This window comes from Scleropages formosus, chromosome 9 (assembly GCF_900964775.1).
Source record: "Scleropages formosus chromosome 9, fSclFor1.1, whole genome shotgun sequence".
NCBI classification, from domain to species: Eukaryota; Metazoa; Chordata; class Actinopteri; order Osteoglossiformes; family Osteoglossidae; genus Scleropages; species Scleropages formosus.
The window spans coordinates 10,188,107-10,205,572 of NC_041814.1; the positions used below are offsets into that span (position 1 = coordinate 10,188,107).

The following is a 17,466-nucleotide window of genomic DNA, read 5'->3' on the forward strand; positions in this document are numbered from 1 at the left end:
ATTTGGCTGCTTGTGTCTAGCGACGTGTGCGAAGGCCCACCGGTCATTGCTCAAAGGCCAAGAGCAGTCGAGATCCCGGCGGGACCCGGGACCGGGGGGTTCGGAGCTCCCGCCGAGCAGGGCACCTCATCGCCCCGGACGCTGCAGCCAAATGCAGTTCCGTCACTTTCTTAGAAGGAAATCCCCATCTGCCGCGGTGCTGCAGGCCACCCAGAGTATCTAATCCACGCATGGGAGAACAGTCCCCGATGTCTCCACTGAAGTCTTTCGCTGGCTAAATTTCCTTGATTCAGCAGGCCCTCCAATTACAGACTTCAGCATTTGAAGGAATTCATTTGAAAACAGTCGATTAGGTTTTTAACGTAAAATTAGGGCGTAATCTGAAAACAACCAAGACAGCATGAGGCCCAGGAGCATATAAACATGATCAAAACAGAGAAAGGAGCGTTGGGTGGCTGCCACCCTCGGAGAAATAACTCCCCATTTACTGTAAGCACGGACCCTGTGCCGACTTGCTTCCGCCGCAGTAAACCCTCAATAACGCGCTCGGCTCCTCCCGGCTCCGGGGAAATCACAAGGAAGGAGCTTGGGGCGCAGCGGCGTCCAACGGGCGATTATTCAGACTTCACCCGGCACGGGGCGCCGGGCCTCGCGCCTCGTCCTCGAGCGACAACCTGCCCTGCGCGATTATTCCGAGAGGAGCGCGCGTGAGACGGCTGCATGGGCGGCAGACAGGCCGCCGCTTGTTTTCCCGTGTGTCGAGTGACTCCCGGCTGTTGTTCTTGCGCAGGAATATACAGTTAGCCTCGGGTGCACGTTCACACCCGTGGGTTCTTAATAAGGAAAAAAAAAAAAAAGTGACATTCCAGCCTCAGTTATTTCATTTTTGTGGTGTGCTGATTAATTTTGCCCGAAGTGTCCCGTCCTAATGGGACGGCTGATTAACGTAATCGTTGCCCCACGCGGACACGCTTAGCGCAAATTCCGTAATTAAGCAGATTTTTTCGCACAAAGGCGTTTTATAGTCCCGAGAATATGTGGTTAAAAAAGTCCTGCGGAATGTTGAAGGTGTCCTTTAGGATGAGAGTTTTTTTACATTTCGTGTTCTTATGGTAAATAGTAGCAGAAACATATTGCTTTCAGTTACTTTTGTCTTTCGTTCAGGATCATATTTTGGTCACTTTCACTTTATTTCCTATGTAAGCAGACCTAAACATTAAATTAATTCACTAAAATATTTCCAAAAAATAAAAAATATACGTTAATACATTAACATGCTGACATTTTCCCGGGCCCTTTGATTATCTTCAATGTCACATTGTCATATGATTGTTTAATAAACTGTATTATGTGAAGGATCCATATTATTTCAGGTTGCTACTCTGCTGCCACACTAACACACTGAAGGTAACTGACAGACTGCTGTTTTTATAAACAAAGCTACTGTGCCAGTAAGTGGGATGTTGCCATACCGCACACCCTGCTATTACAGCAGATTCAGAAAATTTGTTCTGACGTGTGTTGTCCAATCTTAATGTTACTTTTGACCGCAACAAATGCTCATGATACTTAAATAAATTAGACCTCATTCAGTTTAATGAGAAATATTTCATTGTGCAAAAATGAATCCTTCCCAAGGCTTCAAAATCGGGAGAAGCAACACACGCACACACACACACACACACACACACACACACACACACACACTCACTATCGGGAGTTCAGAGTTTACAGTTCTCCTGAAAGGCATGTCCTTGGACTGTGGGAGACTGGAACACCCACATCGTAACATGGTCAGAACACACAAGCTCCACACCAACTGAGCGAAGGGCTGCAAGGCACCAGCGCTTCCCACTGCACCGCTGAGCCGCCTGCAGCAATTAATACGAACCCATGACAACAGCCTGCTGTTTGAGTTACCAATAAAAACAAAACTTTTAATTCTGTTTTTTTTCCCAGGGACAAAAACATTCCAAGGCAATCAGCAAAGGTGGAATGATATGGTATCAGATGGGACTGGTATGCTAACAAATTGCCATGACAACATTTCAAAGCTTTATTGGACAAAAACACTTGGTTTGAGAGTAGTTTGTACACTCTGGCCATTAGTCTTGGAATTTGATATCTTGTACCATGCTCAGCTACTTTCCTTTAGTAGTGTTGAAGAAATGGTACAGATCTATTTTACATTTGGCTGATGCTTTTCTCCAAAGCAACTTACAGCACTGAGGTTATAATTATTTACCCCTTTAAATAGCTGGGTAATTTTACCCAAGCAATTTAGGGTAAGTACCTTGCTCAAGGGTACTACAGCCAGAGGTGAGGCATGAACCTACAACCTTGGGGTCTAAAGCTAGTAGCTCTAGCCACACTACCGACTGTATTTGTAACTAAGAGACACTATGTCAGGCATAATTATACATTTATTTGACGCTCCCAATACTACAATACTAGTTCCAAAATAAGAACTAAATATTCAGCGGTCACAAAGAGTATGTCTTCATTGGCCTTGTTTTTAACCCACTGAACCATCTAACAAAATCCACTAGGAGAGTATTGAAGAATCTCTCGTCACAACTCTTTGCACAATGTTCGAACAAGGGCGGCCAACAGCCGTCCATCACAAGACTCTTGTTGAGGTTGTTATTTTACAGCTTTTAGAAATCATCTACTGCAGCTTTCTAACTAAGGGTGCCCTACTCTTTAGCCCTGCAATGGCCATAGCCTAGCATAGCATAGCACATGGTGTTCCTCTTTACCACTTGGCTGGACTTCTTCTTGATGACAATGCGGAGTAACGTGAGAGGGCAGATGATGTTTGGTCATGCAGAAGCATCCAGATGAGTTATTATTTATGCCCAATGGAAAACATTAGTTACCATGGTGAGAAAATTCCACGTTGGGCTCAGCTGAGGCTGTGGCCCAAAGATAGCCTGCATGGTAGCTACCATGGATGAGCAGTCTTTGGACTCAACCAGATCCAGATCCTACACAGCCACTCCTTTTAGTCGCTTTCAGTGTTTCGTACTGAATGAGGACAGTCTATATGTGGAGACATTCATTTAGTCAGACTTCCGTTGAAGCTTAAAACATGTATTCAAAAAATAATTTCTCTGAAACTTTGACAAGCGCTCTTGAAATGACACATATTCATAGAGTGAGCACTTAGTCACGCATGCTCGAGATCAGAACAGTATGAATGAGCGTGTCTGTCCGAGAAAAAGTAATTTGCAAGAGGATTTCCTGGACCTTGAAGTGCACATGAACAATGTCCATATCTGGATCTCGGTGTGCTCTGATCATTTCCGCTGACTACAGTTTGAATGTCATGTGCTAGTGGAAGGTTGTTCCATCCAGCCCAGTGTCCAAGAAATGTACAAAACACCCTCTTTTAAGAACGAAACACCTTGTTTTATGAGGATTTTTACGTTCCTCAGTTGAGAAATGTTTCAGACATTGTCCCATTATTCGCAACCTGCGGGTTTCTACTTGCTTTGTTTATCTGCATGCTTCATGAGTAACAAACAGAACTGTGAACGCTTGGTTTTTCATTGCTGGGGTGGGGTATACAAAGGTCTCATTTCCTGAAAATGGTCACTGCAGATTATTTTATGCGAAAATAAAGTTTTCGTTGATGACTTACAGTTAAAAAAAAAAAAAAAACATCATTTGACCCCATTAACATGCGATATCGTTGTTGTTGTACAAACTTTTTACGCATACATCTGTGTAACTCCTTAGCAAGTATGCCATTACACGGATATAAAACATTTAAAGGTACCAGTGAGTTTTGGAATGTGGGTAATTAGAAATCAGATTATTAGGTGGCCCATTCTCTGCCCATTCTCTATCCACATGCATGCTTCTCTCCACGCTGGTCCTCTGGAGCGCTGGGCCTGTTTTAGCTCAGGAGACCAGGGACTCAGCACATCAGGTATGATCGTAGCCTGCTAGCAAACGTGGTTGGAAACCCTCCAAATGTTGGCACTGTTAGACAAAGGTTTTCCAAAACTTTTGCACCGTTGTACATAAACAGTACTGTAAAATCTGGCACTTCCTCTGGATTGCCTGTTTTCACCTCTCACTTGCGGCCTGAGCTCAGAGGACACGCCAGGAGCTGCCCGCAGACCTCTGCTGGATGTGACAGCCATGGAGGGCTCAGGAGCTGAAACAAGAAATCTACCACAGTTAATGCGTCTATAGTTGTACTGCGGAGGGCAAATCAGTGCTCCCTGATACACCTGTCACCCGCGTGTGCACAGTCGCTGCTGCGTCCAGGTAGGATGGCGTATCCTTTCTAGAGTCCATCGCTGCCAGCAGAAATGAACAGATGAGGAGACAAGAAGGTGTATTCTGGGCTGGGAATGAAATAATAAGTCTTGCGGATCGGTATTAGAAACGGTGTGACATTTCCTGCGATAAATGACTGTGCGGGCACAAATATGAAAAAAATACATGAATTAAGATTTGTATATGCAGGGGAAATAGCCCACAGGCAGGGAAATTAGTTAGAACTGACTACAGAAGACGTGGAGTTCATGATTAGAAAAGCTGCGTTTCTTTTTTGGTCTGGGGAAAAAACGTGATATTTTTGAGCAAATTCGATATTCGCGTTTTCAGACGCTATATTGCAGTAGACAAAATACGCGAGACGCGGCGGTCTGAAAGCACTGTTGACGAACTCTGCCCTGGGGGGTGGGCCAAGTTGTCCTCTGAGTGCCGGGGGCAGGGGCCGGTCCAGAGGGCCTCCCTGCCTGCTTCCACCCCGAGCAGAGGGTGTGGCCGGAAAGCTGTAAATCACCCCCCGAAGGTCTGCGGTGCGGAGCTGGGGCAGGATCGAGCGAGTGAGCGAGCGAGGGTGGGAGCGAGGGAGGGGCGGGGGAGTCGGGGAGGAACACCGGCAGGCAGGGCGGACTGTAGCTTTGGCAGAGGCCGGCTCCACAAAGCCTGAGCGTGGGGCGAGGAGGAGGCTGACCGCACGTTGCTCCTGCCGCCGCCGCTGGCCTGAGTGTGGAGCCTGAGTGCTGGGTGTGAACCGGTCCAGCATGCTTGGAATTCTGCTGTGACCCCAGAGTGTGTCCCCCAGGCTAGCACCTTAAAACTCTGTCTGTGGCTGCAACTTGCCTGAACTTGGCGCCCACCGGGAGACAGGTAAGCACAGCTGGTAATGTGACCGGGTTTGGGCCACGGCGGCTCTTTGTCAGACGAAGCTGGAATCTGCGCGACACGTATCTTCCAGCACGTATGGACCGGACGCTGGGACCGAGCAGAAGGTTGTGAACTTATTTGTGTCTTCTTTAAGTTAACCAATGTTCTTTCCCAGAAGCGACTCACCTTTTCTATTGTTTTATACTTACGTTACACTTGACGTGTCGCCGCATATGTGGAATCTTCGTAATGTTGTTTCGTTTGAAGATACAGGATCAAAATCATGTTGTGCAGGACAAGGTTTTTATTGATAGATGTACGCTGTGTGGTGCGGCGGGTTTGGCTGGGTCCTGCTTTCTGGCGGGTCTGGGGTTCGAGTCCCGCTTGGGGTGCCTTGCGGTGGACTGGCGTCCCGTCCTGGGTGTGTCCCCTCCAGCCTTGTGCCCTGCATTGCCGCGTTAGGCTCCGGTTCGTTGCGACCCCCCCCAGGACATACAGTTTCAGGCTGAATGTGTATGTCTCGGTCTCTAGCTCTGACAGTCTACTGCATTTGTCTATTTATTACATGATTTATTAGTTTTATCCAGCTTTGTAAAGTACAAGCACATGCACACATCAGGCAATCCTGGATGCGTGAACAAGTGGTACTTACAAGTCTTTGGTGGAACCAGAAGGTTAAACCGGCCGAGTATTTTAGTTCACCGGTGCTGTTTCGAACAACAGACGATGAGTTTGGTCATGGTACTCAGGAATGTATGAGCTGGACACAGGCCGTGTAGAGAAATGATGGATGACCTAATGAGCAATTCCAAATTAAAGTTTATGTGAGCGGTGGGAATAAGCGCACGCGGAGCGGGGTTATAGGGGGTCATCCAGGGTGAGGGATGCTCTTGTGGGATGAAGTGCCTGGTACTGGAGGGGATTTCATAACTTTGTGACGAACGTGCCAGCCCACGCACAGCCCAGTCGCCCATAGCAGCTGAGAGAAGCACTTCTGAGAGCCCACCAGCACCAGGAGCTGTTGTCCCCCTTCTCTCAACAATGGAAAGGCCCCAAAAAAGTGTCATGTGACAGTTGGGCTCATTGTTCTTTTCTTGAGTTTGAAGTGAAAGGCTGGCAGCGGGTAGCTCCTTCAGCTCACTCTGTGTGTGTGTGTGTGTGTGTGTGTGTGTGTGTGTGTGTGTGTGTGTGTGTGACTGGAAACAGCAGCCACTGGTTCTGTTGGTAATGATTTCCCTATGTTTCCAGGGCTTATCTGTGGCATTTATTTCCTTTTAACTTATTTATTTTCTCTTTAATTAGGCAACCATTTCAGAAGCGTAATTAAGGGCCTGGCCCAGTCGCACGTGACTGGGCCACAGCATTTTAAGTGTCTGCGCTTAATGTGCAAGCTGAGAGACATCAGGATATTGCAGTTTCTCCACGCCTGCACTGATTGGCTGTACTGGCATTTGCCAGACTGCATTTATTTTTAAACTTCCTAATTCTCTTTAGCAGGCATACATTTGGAGTACAGAGTTGGTTCAGTCTTTGTTGATAGGTGTAGACCTCTGAGGCTGAGCCTCAGCTGGTTTGAACCTTGACTCGGAATGTTGGGTTGTTGCAGAAGACTTGACTCCCTTCACCAATACCCAACATGGTGTATTGGGTACATTCCTATGTATCTATATATCTGTACATACATATGGATAGATGTCTTCTCTGAATGGCATGGAAAGCCTAAATGGAGTTTTTTGAGCCTTTGTGTCCAGCTCAGTTCCTGTGGAGGGAAGTCCATTACTGGTGCCGTGAGAATGATGGGCTGCTCTTGGGCTGTTGTGTTGTCCACTGCACGACCTCTTTGCACGGGCTACTCTCAGCCTTCAGACTTGCCAAGGCCTTTGTGCATTTAGCCCAGGTTTTACTTAAACAAACAGCCACTGGAGTATTTTCCCCGAAGAGTGTGGGGGTAGTTTGGGCCACGAACGATAATGGAATTCTTGTTTTGAAACACCCTGGGAAGTTTTCTTTTACGACCCGTTTTTTTTGAGCAGGATGGTCCTGTTATGACTGCACATTGTGACTGTACATTTCACTGTCAGATGGCATCGGCGATTCTCCTTGCGCAAAAAAACCTACGTTTCCCTCTAATCTTGGAATTGCTCTCTAGTCAGTGTCTTCTCCAACAGAACATGCAGTGCTTCTCCTTCTTCTGGAAGAAAATCTGTAGCCGAATCTCTAACTGCAGTGTCTGATGCTGGGAATGAACGTTAAAGCAGGACAAGGGGAATTGACAGTCACCCATATTACTAACCCAGGATGACTGAGTTCAAAGCATCTCCACTGGAATTTCCATTCTTGTCTCTACATTTACATTTACATTCATTCATTTAGCAGACGCTTTTGTCCAAAGCGACGTACATCTCAGCAAAAGTACAATTTATGCATTACATTGAGAGAAAGACACATGGCTGCAGACATGAAAGTCTCAAGCAAACCTAGTTTGTTACCTACCACTTGCTGCACCGAGGGTCTTCGTTTGAGTAGGTGCCTAAGACACAGGATAGACAAATCCCAATACCCTCCCACCAATTTTTTTTTTTTTTTTTTAAATATTATAAGATACACAAATAAGCAAATACAATACCAGAGTAGTGGCTGAATAAAGGTTGTATCTGGGAATGCTTATAGAGTTACGATGCGTGAACAGTTACACCGTCTCTATAAGGTTATAGGAAAATTCTTCACCATCAAAAAAAAAAATTTGGATCCTATGTTAATTACCAAAAAAAGTTCTCTGGCATCAGTTTTTGCAAGTGTTGGGCCCGCTGCGGTGATCAGCAAGAGTGTCCCTGAGGCAATGCATAAGCTGCGAGGAGAGTGATGTCAGCCGACGGCAGGCGGCTGGTGGAGCCGGGGCCATGTGTGTGTGTGTCAGAAAGAGTGAGGAAGCAAGTGAAGGCCATGTGTGTGTGGGTGGGGGTTGCAGACTGGTGAAGATGTGGGTTTTAGTCTCCCCCTGCACCCCAGCCCGGTTGCGGCACTGACATCATCCTTCGCACCAGCAGCGCGTGCAGGACGGCACCGCGGGGGGCCAATTATTCAAGCACATTCCTCGAGGACCACACTCACGCTCGGTGGCCTCTCACAGCAGCCGAATATCTGTCCCGCTGCACTCAGTGGGGTCTCCGCATAACAGCCGAGGAGGTTCAGTTCTACGGCAGAAGAGATTTGAAAGCTTTGTAAACTAACAGAGGAATAGAGGGTGACACAATGGTCATGATAATAGCCTGGGATCAAAAATATGTCAGAATACTTTGCCTTTGACTGTGTAACTCAATACACTTAAGGGTGTTTTCTAATGTCGTACAGGAGCTGTAACACTATACTGCCGATGTTGGCGTGTTTGTCTCTATTAGTGTTACGCGAGCCGTAATCTGTCCCCCACAGGATGGTGAGTCACTCAGCCCATGGGAACACATGTGACATTTCCCTGTCACCGCCACGTACTTGGCGATTGAGCGTGGCAGCGGGATTTCCACTTTGGCGGGTTGCACGGGGGCAGGTTACGACAGGCCCGCCACCGGCGAGGCCGGGGAATACCCGGACCCAGTATGGCCAGCGCCAAGCTGCACCATCTGCTGAGATGGGCTCCTCGGACTCAGACCCGCTCCATATGGGTCTGCGTCAGGCCCTGTCTCTTGGCACGGCTCCTGGAAGAATTCCGGGGGGCACTAGAAGTTCGTCCAAGATGTATTGAAGCTATTTAGGAAATGTCGCTTTGACTTGTCCCTGCGCTAATGTCAGGACTGCAATAGCCAGGAACGCGGAGACTGAATTTCACGTCCTGGGAGAGAGACGAAGCGGTGGAACGTAGGACCCGTGGCCTTACACGGTCAATGGGGATAACGGGAGCGTTTAATGGGGTCGGCGCACTCCAGCACTCAGCTGCCGTCTGGGTCAGCGGACCTTCGCCATGAGTCTGTTTACCTCCTCGATAGGCAGATGTGCTCAAAACTGCTCCTCCCTCACGCCATTCTCTTACTCTCATTGCAAACAATCACTTATCACATTTTTAATTCCTTGATGAAGGATTGGTCTGTAGCAGTACAAAGGGAGAACTTGAGGGCACTTAAAAAATCTTTTTTAAAGCTCTCGTTTCGTTGAGCGCTGAAAGACCGCTTCTTAATTATGACAGCACCACGCTTGGCTAAACTGTCATGATGGAAATGAATATAGACAATGTACACTACATAGGGGTGGCCCTGTCTTTCTCCCTGTGTTTGCTTCCCCCGCCATGCAGAGGAAGGACCTGGCAACCCACCTCTGTTTCCTCCCCTGACTTGCCTCGAAAACCACGCGAGCGGTCGCTATGGGTCGGCTTCGACTCGGCACGTACCATACCATACCTTACGCTACACAGGGAAGGAAAAGTTCAAATTACCAACAGAATCAAGTTTCTGGTCTACAAAGGATGTTATTAAAAACAACTCAATTTAAACAGAATTTTAGCAGTGTGTTTCCTTTGCTGTTTTCTTTTTTCTTTTTTTTTTTGTCCAAAGACGGAATAAATGTGTAAAATGTGTATGAATAATCTTTCCTTTGAAGACCTTCTTTATTCTAATGCTGCAATTAGTGGTACTGCAGCCTGGCTGCGGAATGCCGCCGTAAACATGTTTTGCGAGAGCAACAAGAGACGTGACTGTGCTGACTTGTGGTTAGATGCCTCCGATCCCCTGTCACGCTGCAGCCGTTTTCTGCGTGTTCTCTGTGTGAGGCTGTGCCAGCCGAGGGATCTCCGCAATCAAAAAGCGCCGTAGCCGATGAGGCTCCGCTGCCCTGTCCGTGCGATTCTGCACATGAACGCAACCAGCCGTACTAAGAGCAGCACCTCCTACACATGCTGGATGGAACATGTTCGGGCTGTGGGTCACCAGCACCTGTTGACTGTTTCTGAGGGCGCTTTGCAGAGGAAAGTGCACGGGCAGTGTGACTTCACATCTCGAGGAAAGGGAACAGGGCTGCTGCCACCTGTCCCTCCACATTTAGCAGGTCGTTTAACTGTGATGCTCTTTGTCCCGCAGAGCTGAAGATGATGGCCGAGGGGAAGCTGGCGAGTCTGCCGAGGGGCGTGCGCGTGGGGTCCCAGTGCTCGCTGGCGTCCTCCATGGACCTGCTGAGCAGTCGACCCCCGGCATCTGACCACCAGTCACGTTTGCAGAATGTCTCCATCCACGGTACGCTGCCCCGAAGGAAGAAGGGCCCTGCCCCCGTCCGCTCCTGGGACACATACAGCCATACCGGCACCCTGCCACACCCTGGCCGCTCACGACTTCTGCCGCCGCCACTCGTCCATCACATCATTGAGGAGAACCACCCCTTTCTTGGCGGGAGAGACAGGTAAATCACATCAAATCAGCGTTACACTGTGCATTTGCTTATCACATACAACTGTTCAAGGCTATCTATTAAACTGACAGGGAGGGGGATTAGAACCTGCAGCATTCCTAGATACATTTTCCAGTTCCAGTCCCAAAAGGCCTGCACGTTTTCACTTTGTCTTGTTGAAAGAGATAGCGGTTCTGTGCCAAGACACACCCATTATACACACGCACACACTTTCTGAACCGCTTGTCCCATACAGGGTTGTGGGGAATCAGAGCCTAACCCGGTAACTCAGGGCATAAGGCCGGAGGGGGAGGGGACACACCCAGGACGGGACGCCAGTCCATCGCAAGGCACCCCAAGCGGGACTCGAACCCCAGACCCACCGGAGAGCAGGACCCGGTCCAACCCACTGCGCCCCCACACCCCTTATACATCACACACCATATCACTCCATGATATACTACACACTACCCTCAACTGCGGTGAGCTTCACTTTGTGCCTTACTGGCTACCCTCTAAGGTAAAATGAACTATTTTTCTCAAAAGAGAGATAATAAACTAAACTGTCATTCCAGATCCTTTCACAGTTTCCTCTAGTGTCTTATGTAATACCATGCCACTGTGTAACGCCGGCAAGCTCTAAATATCTATAGGGCACATAAAGAATCTGAATCTAAGAGTGCTGAGATAATACTATGAGACATCAGCAGAAGAAAACACAAATAAATCTCGCTGAGATGGTTTAAGGAGGCCAGGCGGTTTCCACGCCGCGGTAGGTTTGTACGTTTGTGATTCACGTTGCCTGCCATTACTCTCAGAAATAGTATCGCGGCTTGGCTGCTGGGCTCAGCAAACAGGTCAGCTGAGATGTAATCACGGCTCGCAAGTCGGCACCGGCCTGCAGTTTGTCCTGGCCGGGATTCTTATCCCAGCTGTCCTTCGGGCCCAGGCCCTGAAGCCAGCAGATGTTATCTGGCCTCAGCTGGATGGAGCGCTTTCCCTGCTGTGCTTGCTGCGAGCCCACGCTGCTTTGCATCCCGCCCCTGAAACGGGATACGTCCCGTGACCCTACATGTCGTAAGCGCCCACATCTGCTCCGTCTCATCCCACTGACTCAGGTGTTCACTTGGAACTGTGGGAACACGCGCACCGGTCTGTTTTTAGCTTCGCTCTGAAATCGGAGGCCCCGTGCGGAGCAGGTGTGACCACCAGGTTCTGATCCTGCTGTGGCTTTTCGAATATGGGCAATGCTCCAGAAAGAACTCCACTAAGAACTAAAATATCAGCCCCCGCTAGTTGATATTTTTACCCATAACATTTGTGCCATGCCTTTGTTTTCTTCAGTACTTACACACACAGTCTGAAGCCGCTTGTCCCATACGGGGTCGCGGGGCGCCGGAGCCTAACCCGGCAACTCAGGGCGTAGGGCCGGAGGGGGAGGGGACACACCCAGGACGAGACGCCAGTCCATTGCAAGGCACCTCAAGGAGGGCTTGAACCCCAGACCCACCGGGGAGCAGGACCCGGTCCAACCCACTGCGCCACCGCGCCCCCCACTGTTCAGTACTTTGTTGTAGCATTTTCCATTTTTTCTATTTTGCATTACAGTAATTTATGTGGTGAAATGTATGCAATGCCTTCCTGGGTTTCCAGTCTCGGTCTAGCTGCTGTCGCTACTAACGCAGTCTATTTATGACGGAAGGCTGTGCTGACGCGAATGTTTGTTGTCGAAACTGCGCGTTTCGAAGTGCTAGCGATCGCTTTCAGTCCATGTCAGGTAAGAGCAAAGTCACGAGTATGGTGATCAGAGACGCATGACAACATCCTGAGCAAAGAACCGGAAAACAGCCCTTAGACCATCAACCGTGTCAGAAGGGATAAAACGACCGCACGAAAGCGGCACGAACTCGCACGCGTGTGAGCGTAGAGATCGCCGAACGTGACCGCGCTGCACGGCAAAACAGAACGAAAAATATCTCGGCGGGTTGCAGGCTGCTCTTAAAGAATAAAACGTGCAGCAGGCGTGGGAAATTGTACTGATTGATTACGCTGCCTCCTCTACCCGACAAGTGACATTCAAAGGTCACCGTACGGTTTTTCTCTTTTTCATTTCCACTGCTCTTTGTTGGGAGGCCTTAACGGGTCATAACATCAAAAGCAATATCCCGATATAGACTTAACCGTGTTAAAGGTGACCTCAGATGAAACCTGGGTTTCCATGACAACCCCGACCGCTGCGCTCGACATCCAGGAGCGTCGCTGCCACTCCGTGTGCGTCTCTCGGTGGTGAGACGGCCGTCAGAAGGGGGGCTCCCGCGGAACAGTGGTCTCTCCAGGGGACCGGTCAAGTGTTATATCACGATGTGGCCGCGGAACCCTGCGCAGAGCCACCGAAGGGACGGGACAGGGTAAGAGTTTAGCATTGAAGGCTCTTCGCCCTTAGCTGCTTTTTCGCGCTCTTTCGTTCTCAATCAAGTTTGAACCTGACAGCGTCCGAGTAACATTTGTTACCTTGGCAGTTGATGTGCGCGGGTCACATTTTGCATGTGGTGAATGAGCTATATGTCCAGTGTACATCTGGAGAAAAAAACAGTGTCGATGTAATTTGTTAGATGAGTGATAATGTGTGTTGAAGCGCAGGGCATCGCTGGGGAAGCATCATGTCTCACTCGTGTAGCCCTGTAGTTTAAAATGTGAATGCAGCGCGGGTGCACTTGTTTGGAGACTGATTTGATGACTGTAAAGTAGCCCCGTTGTCCGTTATTCTCCTTTGTCGAAGGCTGTTTCTCCTTTTTGCATATGTTCAGAATTAAGTCCCACCTTTCACAGGTTTCATACTGCCAACTCTACTTCATTATAAATGCATCGCTGAAATCAGAGAACAAGATTTTTTTTCCTAATGTTGACTGAGCACAGAGCGTCTCATTCATCAGCCTTTGAAAGCGTTAAAGACGTTTGGACCCGATATCCGCAGGAGGTGCGCTCGGTGCCGGCAGCAGTCCAAGGGAGAGTGTCAGTGCAGCCATGAAGCGTCGAGACGAGACAGAGCAAACAAGCTGTGGAACCTCACACGCCTTCCGTGCTCTTCCGTTCAACTCCAGGCGACGCTTTATTTTTGCACTCGTGGGTTTACCTCCACGGAAGGTAGAATGAGGAAAAAACTGCGAAGAGAAGCGCGGTAACGCGGCACCAAGCTCGGACAAGGTAAAGACACAGATTTACAGCCGGCAATAAAGGATGAAAAGGCCCCAGAGGCCAGTGCGCACCGAAAGGTTTCGCGGTACGAGTCCAAATGTACCATAGAGAAGCAACTGCGGTGAAATGCTGTTCGTCTGCCACGTTTCGCACTCCTTTCAGTAAACCAGGGTATGTTTGTGAATTCTGAGCACTAGGCTGTGGGTTCAGGTATGTACTGCCTCTGGAGGATGTTCAGTTTATTTTCACTTTTATATAGTGCTTCAGAGCACTTAAAAAATAAAGCTACAGATACAGGCAATAATGGGTAGGCTCCGGTTCCCCGCGACCCCGTATGGGACAAGCGGTTCAGAAAATGTGTGTGTGTGTGTGTGTGTGTATAGGCAATAAATAACACAAATAACAGTGACACACATTCAAAGAAAGTGGGGGGGTCATAAGACAACAAAGGAGAGGAAGCAAAACCGTTGTTTCTGCTATAAGAAGAACGGAAAAACTCTGGGGGATCCAAAGAGAAGTGCCTACCCACCCCTCCTGGACGTGATAACGTTACACACAAATTTCGTGAGCAGTACGCGAAGCTGTTGGACATACACAAACATGGACTAGCACCTCCAGCTTTACTCAGAGCAGTGGGCCACACTCAAGTTCATCGATGGAAAGGGATCCCGGTCATTGGCTGGTGAACTGATTCTCAGGTTGTGATCTAACCGTTCGGTCGAGGCCGACTTTCGCTCACTTTATGGATCATCGTTCTCCGTGCTTTACGATTCTCAAGTCGAGGTCCTATAATTGAAGGCTTTACCACCAGCAGTTGATTTATTTATTCTAGAAATTGCAAGAAACCCTGCATCCTGTGGTTCAGGAGTGCATTCTGACTCGCACATACAACTGTGTTCCGTGAGCTTTGCTAAATAAGCAGTACGATTTTGAAATATTTCCTGAACTTTATTGAGAATGAACAGAAGGACCTGGGAACCGGTGTAATGTGATCGTACTTTCTGGTTGTTGTTACGGTCCCTGCTCCGCCATTCGGAACTATTAACGTTGCATGGGTTTTGTTTGGCCTCTCTGGGGTGTTACAGTAGTAAATTGAAACGCTTGTGCAGCACCAGCTTTCCTGCATCTGAAACAGAAAGTCATGTTAAGACCTCGATATCCCGAAACCCCAGGACACGTATTTGCACGAGATTTAGATCCTGGTTAAAAATTATGCCCAAGTTCTTATAAAGGTGAAATTACGATTCCGCACAACATACAGAACATATTTCGAAACATCTTTTGGTGGTAACAGCATAGTTCAATCTTCCTTATTTCATTCAAGCAATATGATTTCAAAGTTCACACAAGTTCGTAGAGTCTAGAAAACGGGAGCGGAACCTGCGGACACGCAGCCATTCGGTCGCATCGATAAGTAGGTTTACGTTAGGACAGGAATGAAACTGAACTTCATGACTTCGTGTCTGTGAGCCTCAGTAGAGATGGTTCACAAAGAGAGAACAGCTTCAAAGTCTGAACTCCATTTCTCACTAGAAACATTCCTGATGGACAGTTATCAGAAGCCAAAACAGCCATCTGGGCAAATCGGTTAAACGAGGGTACAAGCAGTCCAACAAGGAAGTCCGGTTGAGGTCATAGTAGGCGATGGTCTGTTGTATCAACGGTAGCGACTGGTATTGAAGCAATAGGGTCTCAGGAATACTAGCAGAACAGTAGCATAACTCTGGTCACTGCAGCTAGATGCTGTGGCCAGGCTGAACACCGAACTCAACTTCAAGCCAAGTCAAGTGGTTTTTGATTGTCATTCCTCTATATAGCTTGTATACTGCGGAATGAAATGTCGTTTCTCCGGGACCGTGGTGCAACACACAACAGTACGCCGGACTTCGAGGGCCTCAAGTGGCCGCTGAAATTTTGTAGATGTTCAGAAGCTGGCAGCAAGATGAGAGCTTGAATATTGAGAGGACAATGCGAAACTCAAGCAAATACACCCTTGACAGAGCCATGTGTATGGTTGTTTTGGTGTCATGTTTTGTCCTTTGAGGGGAAACATTTTTCTGCTTTGTCCTCACGATGGCTCAGAGAAGGACGGTGGATTTGGGTGGACCTCCTGGCCCGCTCAGCAAACTCCGTGAGCAGAGCACTTGTGTCATGTGACCTGGGGGAGGCCTGACATCAGCGTGATAGAATATGAGGCAGATGTTTGGCCTTGATGACCGTGACGCCAGATGTTGCCTTGTTGCCGTTTCCCTCCCCGCGCAGGATGTCACGTGTGTTTAAACACGTTCGGTGTGAATGTGGCAGTAAGGCCTTTATCAGCACGCTCTGTTTTCGTTGCACAGAGAGCGCAGCGGCCACCTCTTTCTCTAGGCGAGAAACGGATACAGCTGGGTTTATTTCACAGCTTCCACTCGGCACCGCCTGAACGAACGGGCCGGGCACACACACGCGAGGTCGAAGGTCACGCAGGCACGCCGACACAGATTCGCTGAGCATCCAGTCCAAAGCCAAAGGTTCACACGTGTTCTCCACAAGGCATGCTGTCTGAACGGTTGCGACAAAGGCGCTCGCCAAGTGTTCAACTTATGCGCTGCAAACAGTAATCGTGCACATGTGTCCAAGCGCTCTGTCTCTGATGGAATGCACTTTTGCCTGCTCTGGGGAAATACATAAATGTCAATCTGAATTTCAAGATCGTTTTCAAAACAGTTCCAATTAGCATCTGCTTTTTTTTTTTTAATTAATAACAGCACTGGGTCAAAGTAGTATAGACAGAAACAGTAGACAAGAGAAATTCTAAATGCCTCCTCATAAATAAGACTACGCGATGTCGAAGGCGTGATCGGACAACAGTGTCTAAATGGCCCACAATCCGAAAAGGAGTCCAAACGTTCAAAACTTTATCTGAAAAATCGTGCTGATTTCTCCCGCAGGAAAAATGTAAAACCTTTTTGTCATCCATATGCCGTACTGTGTTCACAGAGGTAACTTTAGGTGTTCGTATTATCAAAATATATATCCTTACCAAGCACACACACAGAAACCACTTGTCCCAAGTGGGGTCACGACAAACCGGAGCCTAACCCGGCAACTCAGGGCGTAAGGCTGGAGGGGGAGGGGACACACCCAAGACGGGACGCCAGTCCATCACAAGGCATCCCAAGTGGGACTCGAACCCCACACCCACCAGAGAGCAAGATCCAGCCAAACCCACTGCACCACTGCACCCTCCCACCTTACCAACTCTGTAAAAGTAATCATTTGTTCCATATCTTTGTCAAAAAAACTTTTTGTTACAACCTTTTTGACTGAACATGATTCCAGTAAGCTTGTATCCTGCCACATTCCCAGAATTAATATATCCAAGTGCCACGCACACTTATCTAAAATAGCTGATAGCGTGGACTGAGACGTACAAATGTAGCTTTATAGTGAAGCACTTTTAAGTAATTAAATGAGCGTTGCTTCGGTAAACTTGGAGCCCTTCGTGTTCCGAGAACAAGTGTGTCAGAGTGCCTGGAGTGGCTTCTCGCTTAATACGCAGCTCAGACGTCCCTGAAACATCCTATAAACAAGTACTGTAGTAAGAGGGACTGTGTAAGTAAAACAGGAATGCAGTACTATAATAATGGTAATACTACTGAACTGTTAAAGCCAAAATAGATCAACAGAGAGGGGGTGCAGTGGTGCAGTGCGTTTGACCGGGTCCTGCTCTCCGGTGGGTCTGGGGTTCGAGTCCTGCTTGGGGTGCCTTGC

At 48.3% G+C, this 17,466-nt stretch overlaps 1 protein-coding gene across 2 annotated transcripts in view; it reads left to right on the forward strand.

The window, feature by feature from the left end:
* Nucleotides 1–17,466, forward strand: part of bcar3 (BCAR3 adaptor protein, NSP family member) — a 62,599-nt gene that overhangs the window by 12,606 nt on the left and 32,527 nt on the right. The window contains exons 1-2 of one of the 2 annotated variants that reach the window (XM_029254757.1): nt 4,916–5,151; nt 10,212–10,527. In XM_029254757.1, the coding sequence (XP_029110590.1) occupies nt 10,220–10,527 (308 nt within the window). In that variant the 5' untranslated portion in view covers nt 4,916–5,151; nt 10,212–10,219. Of the gene's footprint in view, nt 1–4,915; nt 5,152–10,211; nt 10,528–17,466 lie in introns of those variants that run through there. The other variant, XM_029254756.1, reaches the window with a different exon arrangement.